The 19577-nt window shown below is 42.6% G+C and overlaps 1 protein-coding gene across 1 annotated transcript; it reads right to left on the bottom strand.

The window, feature by feature from the left end:
* Positions 1-1500: 1500 nt before the first annotated feature.
* FAM174A (family with sequence similarity 174 member A) lies at positions 1501-16853 on the bottom strand. Its single transcript, XM_077347693.1, has 3 exons — positions 16375-16853; positions 9136-9270; positions 1501-2018 (listed from the first exon to the last, which is right to left on the bottom strand). Exons 1-3 carry the CDS (start codon positions 16680-16682, stop codon positions 2015-2017), a joined length of 447 nt encoding a protein of 148 aa, XP_077203808.1. The 5' UTR covers positions 16683-16853; the 3' UTR covers positions 1501-2014.
* Between the last annotated feature and the right edge of the window lie 2724 nt (positions 16854-19577).

Here is a 19577-nt window from a genome sequence, read left to right as displayed (position 1 = left end):
CTCTGCGCCACAAGAGGCTCTAGAAGCCAATGTTACATCATGTGAATCCTGCAGATTGAGATGTTTAGAGTGAAATGGCAAATGTAGTAAAGGCTTAAATACTGTTTTGTGCATCATGTTGTTCACGGGAACAAATTAAAAAATGATTACAGCTCAGTGTATGTCAGCCTAAGCTAAACATGGACATATAATTGCTTTTTCTTCAAAAGTTTCCAGTTGCACAAGTAAGACAGTAGATCTTTTAATAGTTCTGTATAACTTTTATTTATGAAAACATTTATATTTCACCTTTCCTCTTGGTTGAAGGAGGGCTTACAATAATAATTAAACTATCCACAGGTAAAACCAAAGATAAAATGAAATAAAAATAAAAGATGCCTTGCGGCATCTATTGAAGATCTCCACAAGGGAGGTCCCCTCACCTCCACTGGGAGCCCATTCCACAGAGCTGGAGATATGACAGATTCCAGGGGGGGCACTCTAAGTGGTAAACAGACTGGCAGCTGTTTCAAAACGGGCCAAAAGGGCTCCTAGCCCTTGCTGCATTCTGGACCAAATCTAGTTTCTGGGTCATCTTCAAGGGCAGCCCACAGTAAAACTTGTTGCAGTAATCTAATCTTAAGTTTAGAGAAGCATGTGTCAGAATCACCAGATCAACTGAGTCTAGGTAATAAGAAAGTTTGTGAATCAGATGCAGCTGATAGAAGATGCTAGTGGCCAGCATGTCAAACTGCTTTTTAAACATCAAGGGAATGTTCATGAATGTTCTCAAGCTCTTAACCTGCTCTGGAAAAGCCAGTGTTAACTTGATCTCAGACAAACAGATCCAGTCATTCTAGAACAGGAGTCCCCAACTTTTTGGAGCCTGTGGGCACCCTTGGAATTCTGACACAGGATGGTAGGCGCAATCACAAAATGGCTGCCACAGGAACCTAAGGAAGCCCGCGTGCAGGGTACAAGAGACATAATTATAAAAAAATATACCAGGAAAAAAAAAACGAACACTGTTGTGACAACTGCTGCTAAAACAATGTTATTTTAACCAGCATAGTCCAACTGTAGTCAATCAGAAGTCCTTCTGGGAAGGAGCACCAGCCGTCCCTCTCTACTTTATAAAGACACGTGGCAGGTGCCAAGAAATGAGCCACTGGGCTCCATGGTATCCACAGGCCCGACACTGGAGACACCTGCTCTAACATATCAACCTTCCAAGCAGCATTAATGTAATGCTTTTAATTAACCTTTCTGATAAGTTTGTGATATACTAGAGTAATCAGCTGGTTTAAAACTATAGCTCCCTTAATTAATAACTGCTTGGGGATGGGGACAAACACATATTATTCCACACATATTATTCCAAAGGAGGTTTTGTTTTTTAGGGTGACTTTTAGCCAACAAAAGAATCAGAAATAGCTTCCAAATAAGCCTTGGTTGTTATCGTATGAACAGCTGGCTACGTCATAACATCCAACATCAACTGATACAGAAAACAGACAAATATTAGCAATACTGTAAGTATTTATTTGTATCACATCGATTGACAGTGCACATCCAACAACCCACATCTAATTTAAATAAGAAATCAAATACACATTGGTAGTTAAATTTGGCATTTCCAAAACAAAAGAAGGTATCTCCAGAAAATGAATATCTAGCTGCAGACAATCCACACACATTACTATGCTTGATATTTAAAAAAGTAGGTTGGCCAAGAAATCCACATTTCAGTTCAGTGTTTTATGAGGGAATACACAATACAGAATTAACACAAGCAGGAAATGACCTCTTTAAAGTGAGTTTGGCTAGTGCACTGTTTCCATATATTCCAAACTTAAAATATTTCTTTATATACAAAGGTACAGTCAAATGTTACAGTGTTTACAGCAATAAGCTAAGTATGCCATAACATATATATCTCACCTATATACCTCCAACCCCCAAATTGGCTTTTTATTCCTTCGGTACAGCCTCCATTGTTGCTCCACACTTGAAGCTTTTCCTGAAAGGCACATACTTATCTGCAAACAAATAAAAAATAAAAAAGGAACAGTCATCTTGTAGCATTGTACATCATAGACTTAGTAACGGTGACATAAAAACCAAGATACATAATTTATCAATAGAAACACCTCTACAATTGGTTAAAAACCGCTAGCCCCATAGGAAGGAGGAAGGGAGGAAAGGATGAGGTAGGTCCTGATCAGGTGTTCCAACAATTCATTCCACTGGCATCAACTGTAAGCTTGGCAGAATTGCTCTGTCTTGCAGGCCCTGTGGAACTACGAGCTCCGTCAGGGCCCTGATCTCCCCATATAAAAGTAAACTGCCATCAAGTCACAGCCAACATGGTGACCCTGAATGTCCAGCAACCCTGGACTTCTTTGGTGGTCTCCCATCCAAGTACTAATCAAAGCCAACCCTGTTTAACTTCTGAGATCTGACAAGATTAGGCTTGCCTGAGCAATCCAGATGTGGGCAAAGCTACAGCAAAGACACATTATTGAGTGCTTCATCATTTACAAGCTCATGCAGCATACAACATGCTTGGTTTACCAACATTTCAATGTATACATACTTGCAAAGAATTTTTTTAAACATTAGTCTCTGCATTCACTAAATATCTACTGCTGAGCCTCCAGAGAGCATGGGTTTAGTTCTCCATAAGACCATTTATGCACTGAGAACTTCACTGCCCCAGCTCTCATGCAGGAGTACAAATCGGGGGCGGATGAGGTGCACTGGTCCAAATGCCCCCCCCCCGCTGTGTGGGTGCAGGAAGAGGTGGGGCAACCTGCCACAACTAAAAGAGAACAGAACAGGGAAGAAGGAAGGAAGGTCTCTTAATTTGGACTGAGCATTACCCTTCAGAAGTCACCCCACAGTTCCACCCTCAGAGCCTTGGAATTCTATGCAACTCTGGATTCCCTTACAATGTGGTGACAGACTTCACACTACAGAAAATGAGCTCCTGTCACAGCCCAGTAAACGTCTGCAAAACAATAAGCTAACATGCTTATATTTAAAAAGATTTTATCCCAAAGTACAAGTGCTCTTCCATAATTGAGTTGAAGCTCGCAGTTGCAAGATTTTATTAGTGAAAGGATGCAAGCTTATGAAAGTGTTTTTATATATTTTTGGGGTTGGCTGGTTTTTCTCCCTGCCTCAGGCAACATAATTAGCAAATTAGGCTCCTGTTTTAGTTGTCTTCAAATAGGAAAACTGACCACAATGACAAAACTAACTCTACAGAAAAGGTTCTTATTTTGCTCCTCTCTTATTTCTCTCTCTTCTCTTGCTACACACCACTTCCCTTCCAATCATGCCATGCCCAGCAATGATCAAGGAACTGCAGTTTATTTTTTCTGTGAAATCAGAACTGCCACAGCAATACTTATTCAGACCATTCAGCAGTTTATTTTGGTGAACGGTGCAGTTTCGGGGCATAGTTTATCAACACTACATGCTACAAGCTATTACTTATGGGATACATGGAACTCCATAAAGAAAGTGATTCTAGGTTATTAGGAGTTGTTTAGGTTGCTTTTACAGCCACCCACATGTAATGGCACTCATGAGGAGAATTCTATTTTCCAAGTTATTTCCTTTACTTCAACATTTATATCATTGGTGGCCTTGAACCAGAGAATTGCAGACATTAACTTATTTCATATTTATAGAATATATAATAATCTGTGCAGCTATATAACTGTCTACTACTGAAAAGTCTACTTCTGAAAAGCACAGCAAGCCCATTTTTTTGCCAAATAGTTTTACACCAGGATGCATGTGAGAATAACAGCTTCCACAAGGGTTCCATAGTTTAAGATTTTCCATTCTGTAAATTGACTTACCAGGATTTTTTGGGGTAGAAAATTCTCAGTGCTTATGTACACTAATAAGCATGTTTATAAGCAGGTACATGAAATACTGTTGCCTACAGTGCTTGCAGTATCTGCCATTGTGCACACCAACAAACATTTCAGAACATGTTATTATTAAGATGAGTATTCTGAACTCCGCAGTCCATGCAGGCCCTCAAACTAGCTCAAATACAAGATATTGCATACATCTAAAGCATGAAAATTTCCTTGATACCACGAAGCAAGCAGGATGCCCTGTGAACAGATGAATGGAGTGCATTCGATAATTGGGGTGCCCCAACTGAAAACCTAATATTATACAGTATTATAAAGTCAACATTTTTTCAGCCCAAATGCAATCCAAGGCTGTTGGAGCAATATAGCAGAAGCTTTTTTTTTTGGCATTTGGTGATCCAGAGTGCTGCTAACTAGCACTGCTCTGAAAGCAAGATTCACCCACTTGGCTATCAAATCCTTGTGCTATATTCATGCCTCTCTAGCCACCCAGCTCAACACTTAATGCCATTACAGGGCTTCTAACAGTGGCCTCCTTCCTCTTTGGCCTGTCTTGAGCTGTCAGGAGTCAGCTCTGCCAGAAGGCTCCCCAAGCAGCTGGTCCATTTGTCTGCCCAGTGCACACAACAGCTTCATAAATTCAAATGGGTAGCTGTGTTGGTCTGAAGCAGCACAATAAAATCAGAGTCCAGTAGCACCTTTAAGACCAACAAAGATGTATTCAGGGCATGGGCTTTTGAATGAAAGCACTCGAAAGCTCACACCCTGAATAAATCTTTGTTGGTCTTAAAGGTGCTACTGGACTCTGATTTTATTGAACAGCTTCATAGCTCAGTGAAGGGTCCTGCCATGTGTGGGGGCTCTTGTTATGAGGTTCCCAACAGGCTAGGGCTCACTGTCTTGCATTTCTTTGCATAGGAGGCCATGGCAGAGCAATAAGCTTGAGCACACATGTTCCCTCTGATTCATTACCTACCGAGCAGAGCTGCTCATATCTTGAACAGAATATAACTGCTTCAATCTTAAACTGGCCACTGGGCGTGCAAGACCCTGCACGGCTCCAGACTGCTTCTGAGAGGCGCTTCTTGTGTTAATGAGCAGCAGCTCACACGCGCAGTTTAGAGGCAGCACATTTCATTACCTGGCAACCCAAGGATAAAGAAAAACTGGGCTGCACTGAGCAACGAGCCAACAAAACAAAAAGGGAAAAATGCCAGGTGATGGATGACTGAATTTAATTGCTGTGGACAGTTCCAGCACTAGGTTAACGTTCTGCTCTTTATATGGGGGCTTTATAAACCATCTATCAACAGGCATTTTTCTATTTTATTCTATTAACTGGCAACCTCTATTTCCCCATGAGTTCTACATAATAATTGCTGTATACTCTTGATATAAATGTAAATAGCAGAATTCATACAATAACTGTAAGTGCAGGGGCTTCACTAGTAGTAGTAGAATAATGAACGACCAGATAGCTCCTTAGAGACCAACATGATTTTGAGAATAGAAGCTTTTGATGACCAAAGCTCTTGAATACTTCTGTGTCCAAAATCTTATTGGTCTGTAAATCCTGCTGCTCTACTGTAGACTAGGGATGCGCGCTTTGGCTCTGCTTGGCCACCTCGGCAATCACCTTTGGCCAGGGAAGTGCATAGGAGGCCAGCACCATGACTTCGAGAGGAGGGCGCTGGCCTCCTACACGCTGCCTTGGCCTTTGGTGATTGCCGAGGTGGACAAGCCAAACCAAAGCGCACATCCCTACAGTAGACCAACATGGCTAATTTCTCAATCCAGAATAATGAAATCCAAGCAGCTAATATGAAGTACCTTATTCTGTTACTAAAAATTAAATCCTAGAGCTCTTCTAAGGGACATTCTGATCCTACATTAGCAGGGGGTTAGACTAGATGGTCTGTATGGCTCCTTCCAGCTCTATGATAAATATACCACACTGCTGTTATGGCATGATATATGACAATATCCTATCACAAGTAATTAAAAATCAACATGTTGGAGGATTGGACTCTTAACTAAAGGTAACTCATACAAGATAATTAATGATTAGGCTAGTGATTTTGATCTTCCATGGCCATTTGTAAAACCATATTGTTTTATTACAACTTATGCTTACACATTTTAATATTTCACTAGTTCTTTACAGTAGTCTTATTGACTTGAGTTTCAATAAGAAAGGTAGACTATAAGTAACAAGGCACTGGGGACTCTTGAACAGAACTCTCAGTACCATCACAAGCTACATCTGCTAAAGCCAGAACAGCCAGTCTAATCTGAAACAAATTCAGATCTGAAGAATTAAGACATTCTGTTTTCCAGGTCAAACGCTATGAGACTTCAACAGAACTGGACTGATGACAGCTTCTTAGCAGTGAGGAATTGATAAAAAAGACATCATTTGAAAGAAATGGCAAGACATGTGCATGCTTAACCTTTTCCCTATGGTCTTTTCTTTCCAGATGGCCCCAAGAAGCAAGAAGAGTATGGGGAAACTATGAAATTGAGTACCCACTCTATGCCACCTCTCCATTAAAAAACACCTGTCATGGCCCCGTCACCAGAGGGTGCCTCTGCACCACTGCCTGAGCTCATTCTGCCAGCTCCCTTGGAGGAAGAAGTGGAGGAGCTGGAGCAAAGCAGCAGGGTGCTGCTTAGAGAGGCAAGTCCCAATAGGGAGCCACAACCAGGTCCCAGCCAGACAAGCACCATGCCCTCTGCACCAGCATTACCTCAGCCTGCAGCAACACCCCTGAACAGCCCAGACTCATCTCCAGAGCGCAGGAGGGAAGGCAGGAGGACAACGTTGGCAACACGCAGGCAAAGTGCTTGGCTTAGACTACAGCAACAGGCTAGGTTGGGCTCAGGTGGGGCTCATTCATCGGGGAAAGCTGAGTGCCAGGTGCAGCCACTTGGTGTGACAGCTCAGCTTGTTCTTAAGCACAGCCGAAGTGCTTCCCAGTGTGGCTGCAACTTTGTGCACATGTCTACCCGTTGTCTTGACTGGTTTCCTGCTCCCCGACACTTCGGCGAAGCTCTGTTTGACTGATTCTCGGTTTGACCCTGCTTCAACCGACTAGACTACGCTTTGATTGAATGCTCCACAGATTCCCAGCTTGACCTTGGTAAAGATAAACGACAACTCTTTCGGTTCTCCTTTGGACTTCATCCACTAGCAATTCCTGATAAGACCCGGACTGGACATTTGACTACTCTCTGGTATGTGCTTTGAACTTGCTTGACTTTGTAACCGTGCTTGCCCTTGCACTAACCCTGCGTGTGCCAGGCTAGGGCAGTGCAGCGCACCCCCCCCCACACACACACCTCTATCTACATTGTAAGATGTTCCTATGTAACCTGTTAGAATTTCTGAACCTGTTTGCAAATTTCAAATATACAAAATATACAAGCGTATCCCCAGGATCAGGGACAGAGGGTGATGATAGGGGAGAGTATCTCCCAGCCGTACACCCTACCTAGTAAGCTCACACAGGGAGCGATTCTTTTCTTGATGTTGTTCAACATCTACATGCACCCCCTCACCCACTTAATCCGGTGTTTCAGGTTGGGGTGTCAGCAATATGCTGTATCTGTTAATGGACCACTATCTATCAATACCCAGAAGTGCACTGACCAGTTGCCTGGAGCAGTGATGGACTGGCTCAAGTGGAATTGGTTGAAGTTGAATCCAGGTAAGTTGGAGGTACTCTAGCTAGGTTGGCGTGCCTCAGAAGAGGTGCCACAACTCCTGGCTCTTGATATGGTCCAGTTAACAACCTTGACCACCATTAGGAGCCTGGGTGTGATCCTGGATTCATTATTAATGGAAGTCCAGGTCACGAATGCTGCCCATCAGGCTTCAATCATCTTTGCCATGTGGTCACCTCCAGATTATACTACTGCAACTCGCTCTATGCTGGGCTACCCATGTATCTGATACAGCCTGACTCCTTACTGGAACCGGGTAGAGGGAGCACATTCGGCCAGTGCTCTTCCAGCTGCACTGGCTCCAGATTGAGGACTGAGTCAGAATCAAGGTGCTGGTATTCACCTTTAAGGCCCTAAATGGTCTGGGACCTTCATACCTGCAGGACTGCCTTTTCCGTTAAGCTTACTCTCAAGCTCACAAAATCCCCAGCCCCAGAGAAGTGAAATTGGACTCAGCACTGGCCTGGTGGAATGCTTTTCCAGAAGAGATCAGGGCCCTGCGGGACCTAAAACAATTCCACAAGGCCTGTAAAACAGCTGTTTCATCAGGCCTATGGTTGCAGCCTACAGATTACCAGCTAAACTGGTTGCCCTACACCGAAATCACACAGTAAATTACAGCTAAGCACCAGGCATTTACATCAACATAGCACTTCCCGTCCCCCATCCCACTGTAGAAAGGGAGGTAACTCCTGGGGTTTTTAATATAGACTGTCTTTAATAGATTGATGCTATAATTTAAATGTTTTAATTTATTGCATTAAAATGTTGTGATCCACCCTGAGCCTTTGGGGAAGGGCAGCATAGAAATGTGAAAATAAAGAAATAAATAAAAGCTTCCAAAAAAAATAATTTTCAGGCAGACAGCAGTTAAAAACAAATTAAAATATCAACTGGACAATCTGCCTGTAGATTATGGGACAGGTACTACAGTGAAGGAACCATTTCTAAATCTGAAGCAGAAAAGAAACCATGAATGCCAATTAGGTTTATGGACTTGCTTTGCAAAATTAGAAAGTGAGACAGCATATATTAGAAGTAATGTGGAAACAGTATTCTATTAAGCTAGCTATATGTTGAAGACAGAAAAGATTGCTCAGTTTTGTTGGAAAACAGAAGCCAAAATGCTGCTATAAAAGTTCAATTATCTCCCTGTGCCCTCTCCATGGGGAATTATTTCTATTCATATCAACAGTCTGCAACAATTTGGTTGTTATGCCTCAAATATTCATGCTTGATTATTTTTCTCCATTTTGACCAACACAAATCTGTCCTGCAAGTAACAATTAGAAATGAATTTACCATTAAAAAAATCCCCTTAATAAATATGAAAAGCAAAAATAGGTCCCATAACAGAGTACATTTACTTTCCTGTGGAGCTTTTAGGGACACCTTAAAATGCTGCTAGACTAAGAGTCTTATAGTGTTCAAATACCTAATTTAACCATGAAGTATATTCTTCGTGCTCTCCAAAGATACACTTCAGAATCTCTTCTCTATTATTGCACAAAGAAAAGACTGACCCTTGGCTACAAACCTTCGAGGATGGTTGGCATCAAACAATGTTGTGTCATCATCATCATCATCTTGTTCTAATGGTGTCAGTTCCATATTTTCTATGTTTGTATCCAGAACTCCATATTTCCGTGTCTTTCTGTTTCTTCGTCTCAACCTGAAAAGTATGAAATGTTATTATATGAACAAATATAAATATGTCTTATAGACCCTTTATGCATGGCGGCAGCTAAGCAGTGTACGCACAGGGGCAGGGCATACAGAGCTGACCTGGTGTAGTGCGCACACACTTTTCGCTGGGGCCAGGAAGACCAGGAGGCTGCCAGGCAGGGTAAGTGGCAGCGGCTGGGGGGAAGAGGTGGGGAGGGACTGGGGGACAAGTGGGGGTCTGGGCCCCCTCCATACGCTATAGCGGGGGCAGAGGGATGCCCCTGCTGGCTCCGCGGAGCCCACTGCCCTGCCACTGCCAGCGTGCACATTCTGAATCAACACATCAGTCCATTAGAATCAGTATTGTTCACTCAAGGCTGGTAGTGGTCTTCCAGGTTCTCAGGTCTTTCACATTTCTACTGTCAGATCCTTTCAACCTGGAGATGCCAGGGATTGAATGTGGGACTTGATCCATAACAAGCAGATGCTCTACCACTGAGTCATGCCCATCAGCTTCGGTCAGAATGAGCTAGCAATAACAAAACTAAGCTGCATGCCATCGAGATCTAAAGGAACATGCACCAACTGAAAGGAAATAGAGGGGAAAATAAAAAAGCAGAATAGCACCCCACACAGAACTGAAAGCCATAAAATATCCTACAGTGATAAAACACTATCTCCGCAAGTCAACCTTATTAATTTTCTGCAGTTATAATCAGTAACAGATGGTACATATTTTGCCTTAAATATATTTGATAGCCACTTGAGTTTAAATAGATCCTGGTACCATCAGTTGAATCTATTTTTCTAATAAGCCCCACATGTTAAATCAAACTGTCAATGTAAGTGTGAAAAATACCATCAGAATCAGATTGATTGTAAACAGGTAAATGTGAAGGACAGGAATTGAGGATGCTGAATATTGAATGCAAGCTTTTTGTATTTTTTAAAACTGGACAAACCAGCAGCTATGTCTTTATTGAGGAACAAATGACCATCTGTGAATCTGAAATGCTTTTGACAAAATCTATCAAGAGGCAACTGCACTAAGCAATTCTGGGAAAAGAAAGAGCTTTTATTTAAAAATACTTATTAGAGACCTGATAATCATAAATAATCATCATTCCTCATGTGCAAATGGTGTGTGACCCAACAATTTAAGAAGTTTTGATCCCTGAGAGCCAGGGTTGATTGCATGGTGGTTAAAAACATTTTGTCAGTTGACTCATCAAACAGTATTTAAAAAATAACTAGATTTTTTTTTTTGCCTTCAAGTTGCAATCACCTTATGGTGACCATGTAGGGCAAGAGATATTCAGAGGTGGTTTGCCATTGCCTGCCACTGAGCTGTGACCCTGGTATTCATTGGTCTCTCACTTAGAAGAAGAAGAAGAAGAGTTGGTTCTTATATGCCGCTTTTCCCTACCCGAAGGAGGCTCAAAGCGGCTTACAGTCACCTTCCCATTCCTCTCCCCACAACAGACACCCTGTGGGGTGGGTGAGGCTGAGAGAGCCCTGATATCACTGCCCGGCCAGAGCAGTTTTATCAGTGCTGTGGCGAGCCCAAGGTCACCCAGCTGGTTGCATGTGGGGGAGCGCAGAATCGAACCCGGCATGCCAGATTAGAAGTCAGCACTCCTAACCACTACACCAAACTGGCTCTCAATACTTAATACTCTCAATACTCAATACTTAAATACTGACTCTCTTAAGCTTCAAAGATCTGACAAGATCAGGTCAGTCTGGACTATCCAGGTCAGGGACTTATGATGACAACAGAAATATGAGTATCAAGAGGACTGAGACGACATTAAACACAAAAATTACAAATCCAAAACTCTTGCCACCTTTTTAAAAATTTGGATTAAGATTTTTAGATGCTTTATTGTCTTGTTTTGATTATGTTTTAATTGTAATTTTACATGGATGTTTTAAATTGACAATTGTGAACTGCCCAGTCTGTTTAGAAAAGCAGGAAGGGTGAAATCATCACCATCATCTGGATTGTATGGTCCATTTCTACTAGCTTCCATTTGTAGATCCAACCCCCAAAATGTCCTTGTGAAAGCAATTGCAAAATATATATATAATGGACTTACAAAACAAATTTATACTGGCTATATTTCTCCAGATAAGATCACTTGTGATAAAAGTTGTACCTCAACAGTTTTATCATTTATAAGTTTGATACTGACTCAAAGCGCAACAGCAGTTTAAAAATCTATGACATTCACTGACAGTGAAATCATGCAAATGAATAGTTTAAGAGTACATTTCATAAAATTATTATCTCAAGAAAATGTAAACTTCTAATGATTTTTCTAAATTGCAAGGTTCATGATGCAAGAAAATAAAATGAAACAATAAAGCAACATCTTTGTTTTTAAAACATCTGATTTCCACAAAACTATTACTTGAAGCTGAACATACTTGCATGAATTTACAAAATGCAGATTTTATACCAAGAAATATACTAGTTACTCTTCTAAAGATCTCAATTTCATGTGTGTGTCATTTTAAATTAAGGTGGATTATCATACGTTGAAATACACTTTGGATACAGTTTCCTTATTTAGACTATATCTAATTTCTGGTGAAAGTTACACACAGTTTCACATTTAACTATTTCTCATTGAGAACATTTCCTTGCTGATAAATACCGCTTGACATCAGAAAACAAGAGAAGCTCTGATTGATGAGACTCAGGGATCAGCATTTGTATTTCCGACAGGAACCCATCCAGAGGCTCTGCAATCAAGTTTTGTGTAAAGACTTTTTTAGGATTGGGCTTACCCTCTCTGCAAAGAACAAGCTTGAAGCTGAGCGCTGCACAATTACCATGCAGTTACAGAGAGGGGTTCAAGTGGCACATAGCTCCTTCAGTTAACTACAAAGCTCCCTTAAGAAAAGTGATTTGATCTAGAAGCTTCCACTGGCTCAAACTATAATACCAACATCCCTAACTAACTTAAATGACATGGCACCCATTTTGACCGTTAGAGAGATCACATCTCCAAGTATCTGCCCTCCATTCAGTGAATGCAAACTTGCTAGTAGTCCCCAGCCCCAAGGAAGTGTGGTTGGCCTAAACCAGAGCCAGGGCTTTTTTGTTGGTCCTGGTTCCAGCCTCTTGGAATGAGCTGCCAGCAATGATCTGGGTCCGTCCAGAGCTGCCAAAGTTCCAAAGGGCCTGTGAAACAGAGCTCTTCCACCAGGCAAGAAGGTTGAGGCCAATGCCAACACTCGACATCATCAATAATTGACCCCCCTACCTGCATCTTATCTTCTCCATCTGAATCCTGGGGAATATAATTTAATTTAGAATTCATTTGACAGCAGGCTTGTGGGACCTGCGATGGGGTAGTCTTACCTTATTTAGGAGTTTTTAAAGTATACATGATTTTAAATATTTTTTTTTGAAAATGTATATATGGTTTTAATGGTGTGGGACAGCCTAAAAATCCCACAAATCAATCTATCAATAAAGCTCTTCATCTCAGGCACTAATTCCCTTCTAAAGCTCTACAAAGTTTTAGTTCAAGGCATTCTTCTGTAACCTTCAGAGGCTCTGTTCCTTTGGCCACCACTAAGCGTGGTAAGGCAGCAACATGCTGTCTGGCTCTGACCATGAGGCTGGGAGTTCGATCCCAGCAGCCGGCTCAAGGTTGACTCAGCCTTCCATCCTTCCGAGGTCGGTAAAATGCGTACCCAGCTTGCTGGAAGGTAAATGGTAATGACTGGGGAAGGCACTGGCAAACCACCCCGTATTGAGTCTGCCATGAAAACGCTGGAAGGCGTCACCCCAAGGGTCAGACATGACTCGGTGCTTGCACAGGGGATACCTTTACCTTTACCTTAAGCCAACATAAAGTAGGAAGAGGGTTCTTCTGTGCCTGTGTTGTAGAATCATCTTCTAATAGTTATTTAGCTGGTACCAATTCTGTTAACTTTTATTTGCCCAGGTTTTTAAACTAAAATTTTGGCTTGCCTTTTATGACTGCTTTCATTTGCTGTGCTCGCTATATATAGCTAGCTGTGGTTCATCTGAGAGCCATTTAATTGCTGGTACTGTTTTATGATTTCTATATGGCTGCTTTTATTTGGTGGGTCATTCACATTTAACGTTCTACTTTTAAACAGGTTTACAATGTTTCTAAATGGTATTGTATACTACCTCAGGAGCCTTTGGGCTAAAAGGACAGACTGAGAGGATGGCTTATAAGTAAATAAAAAGCCACAAACAAGACATGAAAATATACCGTCAAATGCCATGCTTTCCCCAGTAATTTCATTTGACTGTGCGAATACTACTTATCCATTATCAGATCTATTCTCCAATAATTGGTCTAATCCCTTGAAAGCAATCTAAATCAGTTGCACCACCATATTTTGCAGCAGTATACTCCATAATTGTGATGCTCTCTGGCAGACCCCTTTTAGGTGAAATCTCAGAGATTGAACCTGGGACTTCCAACAGGATGCCCGACCCATTCGAAATATGGAGTTGTGATCTATGAAAAGTAGACACTCTGATGACAACACCTGCTGTGTTAACAATGCATAGCTACTTGCATTGCACTGACACAGTGGAACATCATCTGGACCAGGAGAGCCATCTCAGAATGATGAAACTACATGGCCTTGCTTGAGTCAGATATTGAGAAAATACAAGTGTGATGAGCAAGGGGGGGCAAAAGGTTAACAATTATAATCCTATCCATAATAACCAAGACATACTGAGATAATCATATTAGGAAAATATATGAAAGAAATCAATGACTGTGATAAGGCTGCAACTAAAAGAGCACTCACAAATTAGAAATACGACAACTACCATGCCACACAGAAATATGTCCAGAAACCCATTATGGGAGAGAGGTGGTATAAAAATCCAATAGCAACAACAATCATAAAGGGATAAGAACACCAGTGAGAGAGAAGGAACCCTGAGCAATTAATAAGATAACACAGAAACCTTGCAAAGTAATCTATCAACCTCCAGTTCTTATTTTGCCTAATCACTTGGATCTGACTCTTACCTGCTACTAGTGCAACAGGCAAACTGTCAAAGTATAGATGAATACTAAATACGGGGCATCAAAAGGTCAGATAATGTAGGCGATGTCAACTACTTTGAATCAATGCAAATGCTGCTGCAGTCTCGCCTATTTGTAAGCAACTGTTAAGTATCTATACTTTACCTATACTAATATCACACAAATTACTAATTGACTTGTTACAAGTAGGATTAGTCTTGTAGCTTACCTATATTTATTGTTGTTATTATTATACTTATCTATATTGTATTATGCTTGTTTGAATTGTTGCGATGGCATGGAATATTTAGACAACTAAGCAGCTTTCCATAAAGATATACTTTTTCTAGCAATTTGGAAGTCATGAAAAGGCACTTACTTGTGAGGTACTGTACTCAAGAAGATGCTACAAGTGTTATAGTAATTCTGAAGAAAACTAGGTATTCCAATTCCATATCATTTATATTTCCTTCCATCTCTGTAAATAACACTTCTTGAATACAGTTAGTGTAACTCAGATTCTTTAATCAGTTTCTGAAAGATTCACAGCTTTTGTTGCTGAACTTTCAACTTCAGCTTCAGACGTCAGAAAATTAGAAAATCTGAATGAATTGAAAGTAGCTGCAATTGAAAGTTTTTGTTTGATGATTATTTGAGAATGCAAATACACATTCAACCAGTTTATTTTATCTAATGATGTGTAAAACAGAGGACTCTCAATAAATGGGAGTCAAAAGCTCTGTTACTTTGGCATTGCCACCAATTTTCAGGTGCAAAACTAGAAATGTTCTATATATGGCAATGCCTTAAAGTCTTAAAGAATTATACTTGTTATAAGTGACATTTTATCCAAAGAAGTGTGCCTGCACACGGAAGCTCATACCTTGAATAAAACTTTGTTGCTCTTAAAAGTGCCACGATGCTAAATTTGTTCTGCTGCTTCAGATCAACATGGCTACCCACTTGAATCTATTACATTTGAATGTAAGAGCGTGCCAGTATTATTTTAGACTGCTTTTTCGAGAGTTATCTTTACACATTATATTTTCATAAAATATTCTACTACCCCCCCCCCCCCTTATCTTCAAACTCCACCTCAAATGTCTAGTTTTTCAATGAAGGGGTGGGGTCCTCAATTTTTCCAGAAATCTCTCTAGTGCACAGTTCACATAGCTCAGTGACAGTATCTGATTTGAATGCAGAAGAGTCAAAGTTCAATCCCAGACATTTTCAGTCGAAAAGCATCAGGTAGCTGCCAGCATACTGAGCTGGGCAGAATAGTCTGACTCAGTATAAAGTAGTTGCATGTGTTTTCACCAGTGAAGGAGTTTCTAAAATCAAGGAAACTATGGGACAGAGGTAAAGACTGAAACAATTGTAAGTAGAAGATTAAAGCGGAAACAAGGGGTAAATCACGCAAGTAATTGCAGAAAAGCAGGGCTAAGGAACATGCTGTGTTTAAGATGAGGAGGGAATATACATGACAGGGAAAGGAGTTGAGGAGGTTAATGGAAGGGCTGCAGAGAGAGGACCCAGACAACTTCTGGCCTTAGAAGTACGGCCTTGGATGACATAGGATGGCAGAACTATAAAAAGGAGAAACTACAGCTGCCATAAACTATGCCCAGGGCCTCTTGAACATGGGAAGAGAGCCTTGGAGTGCAGCTCTCTAACGACACCCCAACAGGCAGCCACTCCAGTTGTGGCTTTTATTATCACTATACAATCCTACAGAGAGGATGACATGCAACAGGAGCAAAATGTAACATATTGATTTGAGTTAACTGCAGTTAGCTGCAAGCTTATCAGAGGTGTTAAGGACCAAATAATTCTTGTCAACAATAGAAGGCAAGTTAAATTTAGTAATCTCTTCGTTATAGCTGGCCTCACTATTCAGTGGCTGCTGCCTGAAGGTCTAGCGGTCAGCACCACCAAGACAAGACCAAAGGACTGACTGAGCCACTCCAGCGACGCTTCCTCGGTCCAAATACAGAAGGAGGGGGGGCGGGGGGACCCGCCCTCAGCTGCCCGTCCCCAAGGGCGCTCGGCCACAGCCAGCCAGCGGCACCGCTCACCGCACTGTCCGGATCACGAAGTAGACGATGAGGGCGGCGCTGGCCAAGACGAGCACGGAGAGGGCGCGCTGGGTCATGAGCTGCCCGGCCTCAGGCCTCGGGACCTGCCGGCTGCTACTGCTGGCATTGCCGCTCCGCGTGGTCTCGCCGCCGCCGGCGCTGGGGATGGGCGGGTCCGCCGGCAGGCGCGGAGGGGTGGGGGCAAGCGGGGGCACGACGACGCCGCCGCACAGCGCGGCCAGCACCAGCAGCCCCGGCAACAGCCAGCGCGGGGACGGCGGCGCGGGCCAGGGGAGCCTGCGCAGCATCGCACCGCGTCCCGCGCGAGCGCGGCCTAAGCGCCGCTGGGGCCCGGAGGGAAGGCGGGGGGAGAAGCGGAAGGCCCCATCTTCCCGGCCCCCCAAAAGGCGGCCATGAGCAACGCGCCGCACAGCTTCCTTCCTTTCGCAGCTCCAGTCCGGCGCAGGCGCAGTGCCGCCTTTCAGGCAGCGCTACGGCGCGTGCGCTGGCTCGGTCGGAAAGTCAGCGGAGGGCTGGTGGCGGCTTGAAAGCGGCCGCCCGGTGCAATCCCTTCGCGGCATCTAAAGAGGCGGGCGGCAAGATACACAAACGTTTGCCGGCATAAAATGCCTGCTAAATCGTAACAAGGCTCGTGCCTCCCCCCCCCTTTTTTTTTCTTTGGGGGGGGGGTTTACTTTATTTTGCCTTAGCAGACTAGCGTAGATTAGCAACTAACAGACAACTTTGGAAGAATGCCTTCTCCGAGGCCACTTGATGAGGGGGTGGGGGGGTGGGTGAGGTATTATTGCTGCCGTTTTCTTAGAAACTGAACCTCGGCAGTTCATTATATCCGTAATATTCCTAAACGGACACAAATCCCACCGGTTAGATTCGCTGGTTCTGTACGTGCTGCGGAAGCAGAGGTCGAGGAGAAGACTGGACAGCGGTAGTAGTAAAGCAGCAGGGGATGGGCTCCTGTGCCAGGCGGTTAGCACAAAGGAGTAACCACTCAGCCTGCCCCATACTCCCGAAAATAGGGGGCTGACTACTAGAACAGGTGCCATAGCAGTCCTTTGGACCCAACACTTCTTAAGGAATTCAGCACTTTTCCAGATATGGTACAACTGCAGCTCCTTTCTCCAGCACAGTTTTAAATACGCTTTCTCTTCATCGCCAGGAATGCCACTATGGTCACCATTACCTGTGCCCCCAGCTTCAGGTTTTTCCCTTTCCAAAATACTGAGGCTTAGAGTATTGGCAGGTATAAGAAACAAGCTTCTTAGTATTTGCATAGTGATCTCTCTCTCCTCCCATTCCTGGCCTCTTTTCCTGTGCACAGATTTAAGGAGCAGAGTTCCAGAACAAGTTTGTCCAGAAGACAGGCTCTGTCCCCAGCATCCCAGTCCTCTGCATACTTATCAGGGAGAGAATCTGAGTGACGATCAGCCCTTATTTCCTAATTAATAATGGATGCAAAAGTACTGTGGTTACAGCAGCAATCCTTTACAAACTTGCCCAGCTCTATGACTTGAACATTTTGGTTGGTCCTGATATTACACTACAGTTAGTCTTGTGACATGCATATCATTACATAGTTAAGATGAGATAAATGGCATACCAGAGGAAGAACTAACAGCACGACAGGATTGGGATAACCATAATAGTTCCTTGCAGCAAAAATACTTTAAAAATTAATTTACTGATGCATAAGCTTTTATTGACTAGCATCTACCTCACCGCCTCTCCATTGCAGATGTTGTGAGTGGTCATTTGCTTGTCTTGTGTACTTAAGGGTTTGTACAGAAATGGCATCAACAAAACCTTGATTTACATAGTGCCCTCTTATGACCAATGTTGTATAAAGCGAGACTATGACATCGTGTGATTTTGATATGATCCCTCTGTTGATGCAGCCCAAGACTGTATTTGCTTTCTTTACCACCACATCACACTGTCAGGTCATATTTACAGTATTTGCTGGCTTATAAGACTACTTTTCCCCCCTGAAAAACATGCCTCCAAGTGGGGGGGTCGTCCTATACGGGTGCACTTCAGTACTGTAATGTAATGTAACAAACTCTATATTTAGAGTGGAAATGTTGGGGGGGTCGTCTTATACGCCCAGTCGTCTTATACGCCGGCAAATATGGTAGCTTACAACCCACAAGTACCCCAAGATCTCATTCACACACACTGGTACCCAGAAGTATATCTCCCATCCAGTATGCATTTTTGTGATCCAGATGTTGAACTGTGCACTTATCCTTATTTAATTGCATCTTGTCACAATGAGGCACTCAGCCTGACTTTGCCTTGCTTAAGGAATTTTTACTTGGCCTGCCCTCCTGTAATGAGTGAGGGAGCTGTGTTGATTCACTGGGCAGTCAGATTTTCTCTCCCTCCTTTTGGTGTGCAAACAGGATTGGTCAAGGGATAGTAGAAACAATCAGCCTATCCTTCCCTCCTTGGGGGGGGGGGGCTGTACTGGGCCCTGTTACAAGGTAATATTTCCCTCTCACTCTAAGTGGCACCTTAAATACTAACAATATTTATTTCAATGTGTGAGTCATGGCTTATTCTTCAGAAACTTCTCCATTTAAAATATTTCATATGACAAAATGGGAACGTATCGTAGGGTTCAATAAAAATCATTGCTAAATTGTCTACCAAAAATTAATAGAAATTGACTTCAGAAAAAGAAAAAGAGTTGTTTTCTTCAGTTCCCAAAATAGGACTTGTAGCTGAATGGTAAGAGCCGAGAAATTACATGATGGATCATTAGGTGATATGTCAAGTATGTAGCCTGGGCAGGGGGCTTTTTATCAGTAAATTAAGTGATACTTTGGAATAGAGCACTTAAGAACTCTGAATGGATACTTCTTTCAGTTCTTTTCTACATTTAGCTAAAACCTTACTGTGAGCTATTTGATACCAGCAGGCATCAAAACTGAAAGGTTTAATTCAGATAACACTTGATGTTACCTCTGTCATTTCAGGCTTCAGCCACAAAAGTATAAGACGTCCCTGCTGAATTGCGTCCATGGGAAGAGCATTGTATTGCTATACCCTACTTTTCTTGCCAGTGGGGACTCAAATCAGCTTGCAACAGCATTCTCCTGTGTCCTATTTTATCCTCATAACAACAACACAGCAGGCATAGGGCTGCTAACAACCTGGAGATAAAAATGGCTTGTCTCTTTAAC

The sequence above is a fragment of the Paroedura picta genome, chromosome 7, assembly GCF_049243985.1.
Source record: "Paroedura picta isolate Pp20150507F chromosome 7, Ppicta_v3.0, whole genome shotgun sequence".
NCBI lineage: Eukaryota > Metazoa > Chordata > Lepidosauria > Squamata > Gekkonidae > Paroedura > Paroedura picta.
Note: the sequence above shows the minus strand (reverse complement) of the source record. Positions and strands in the feature narration are given on the sequence as shown.

Excerpts from the sequence above, each read along its gene's own strand:
- FAM174A (XM_077347693.1), bottom strand. The coding sequence starts at position 16,682 with ATGCTGCGCAGGCTCCCCTGGCCCGCGCCGCCGTCCCCGCGCTGGCTG. Across the intron at positions 9,271-16,374 it reads TTCGTGATCCGGACAGTGCG|GTTGAGACGAAGAAACAGAA; the intron begins GTGAGCGGTGCC and ends CATACTTTTCAG.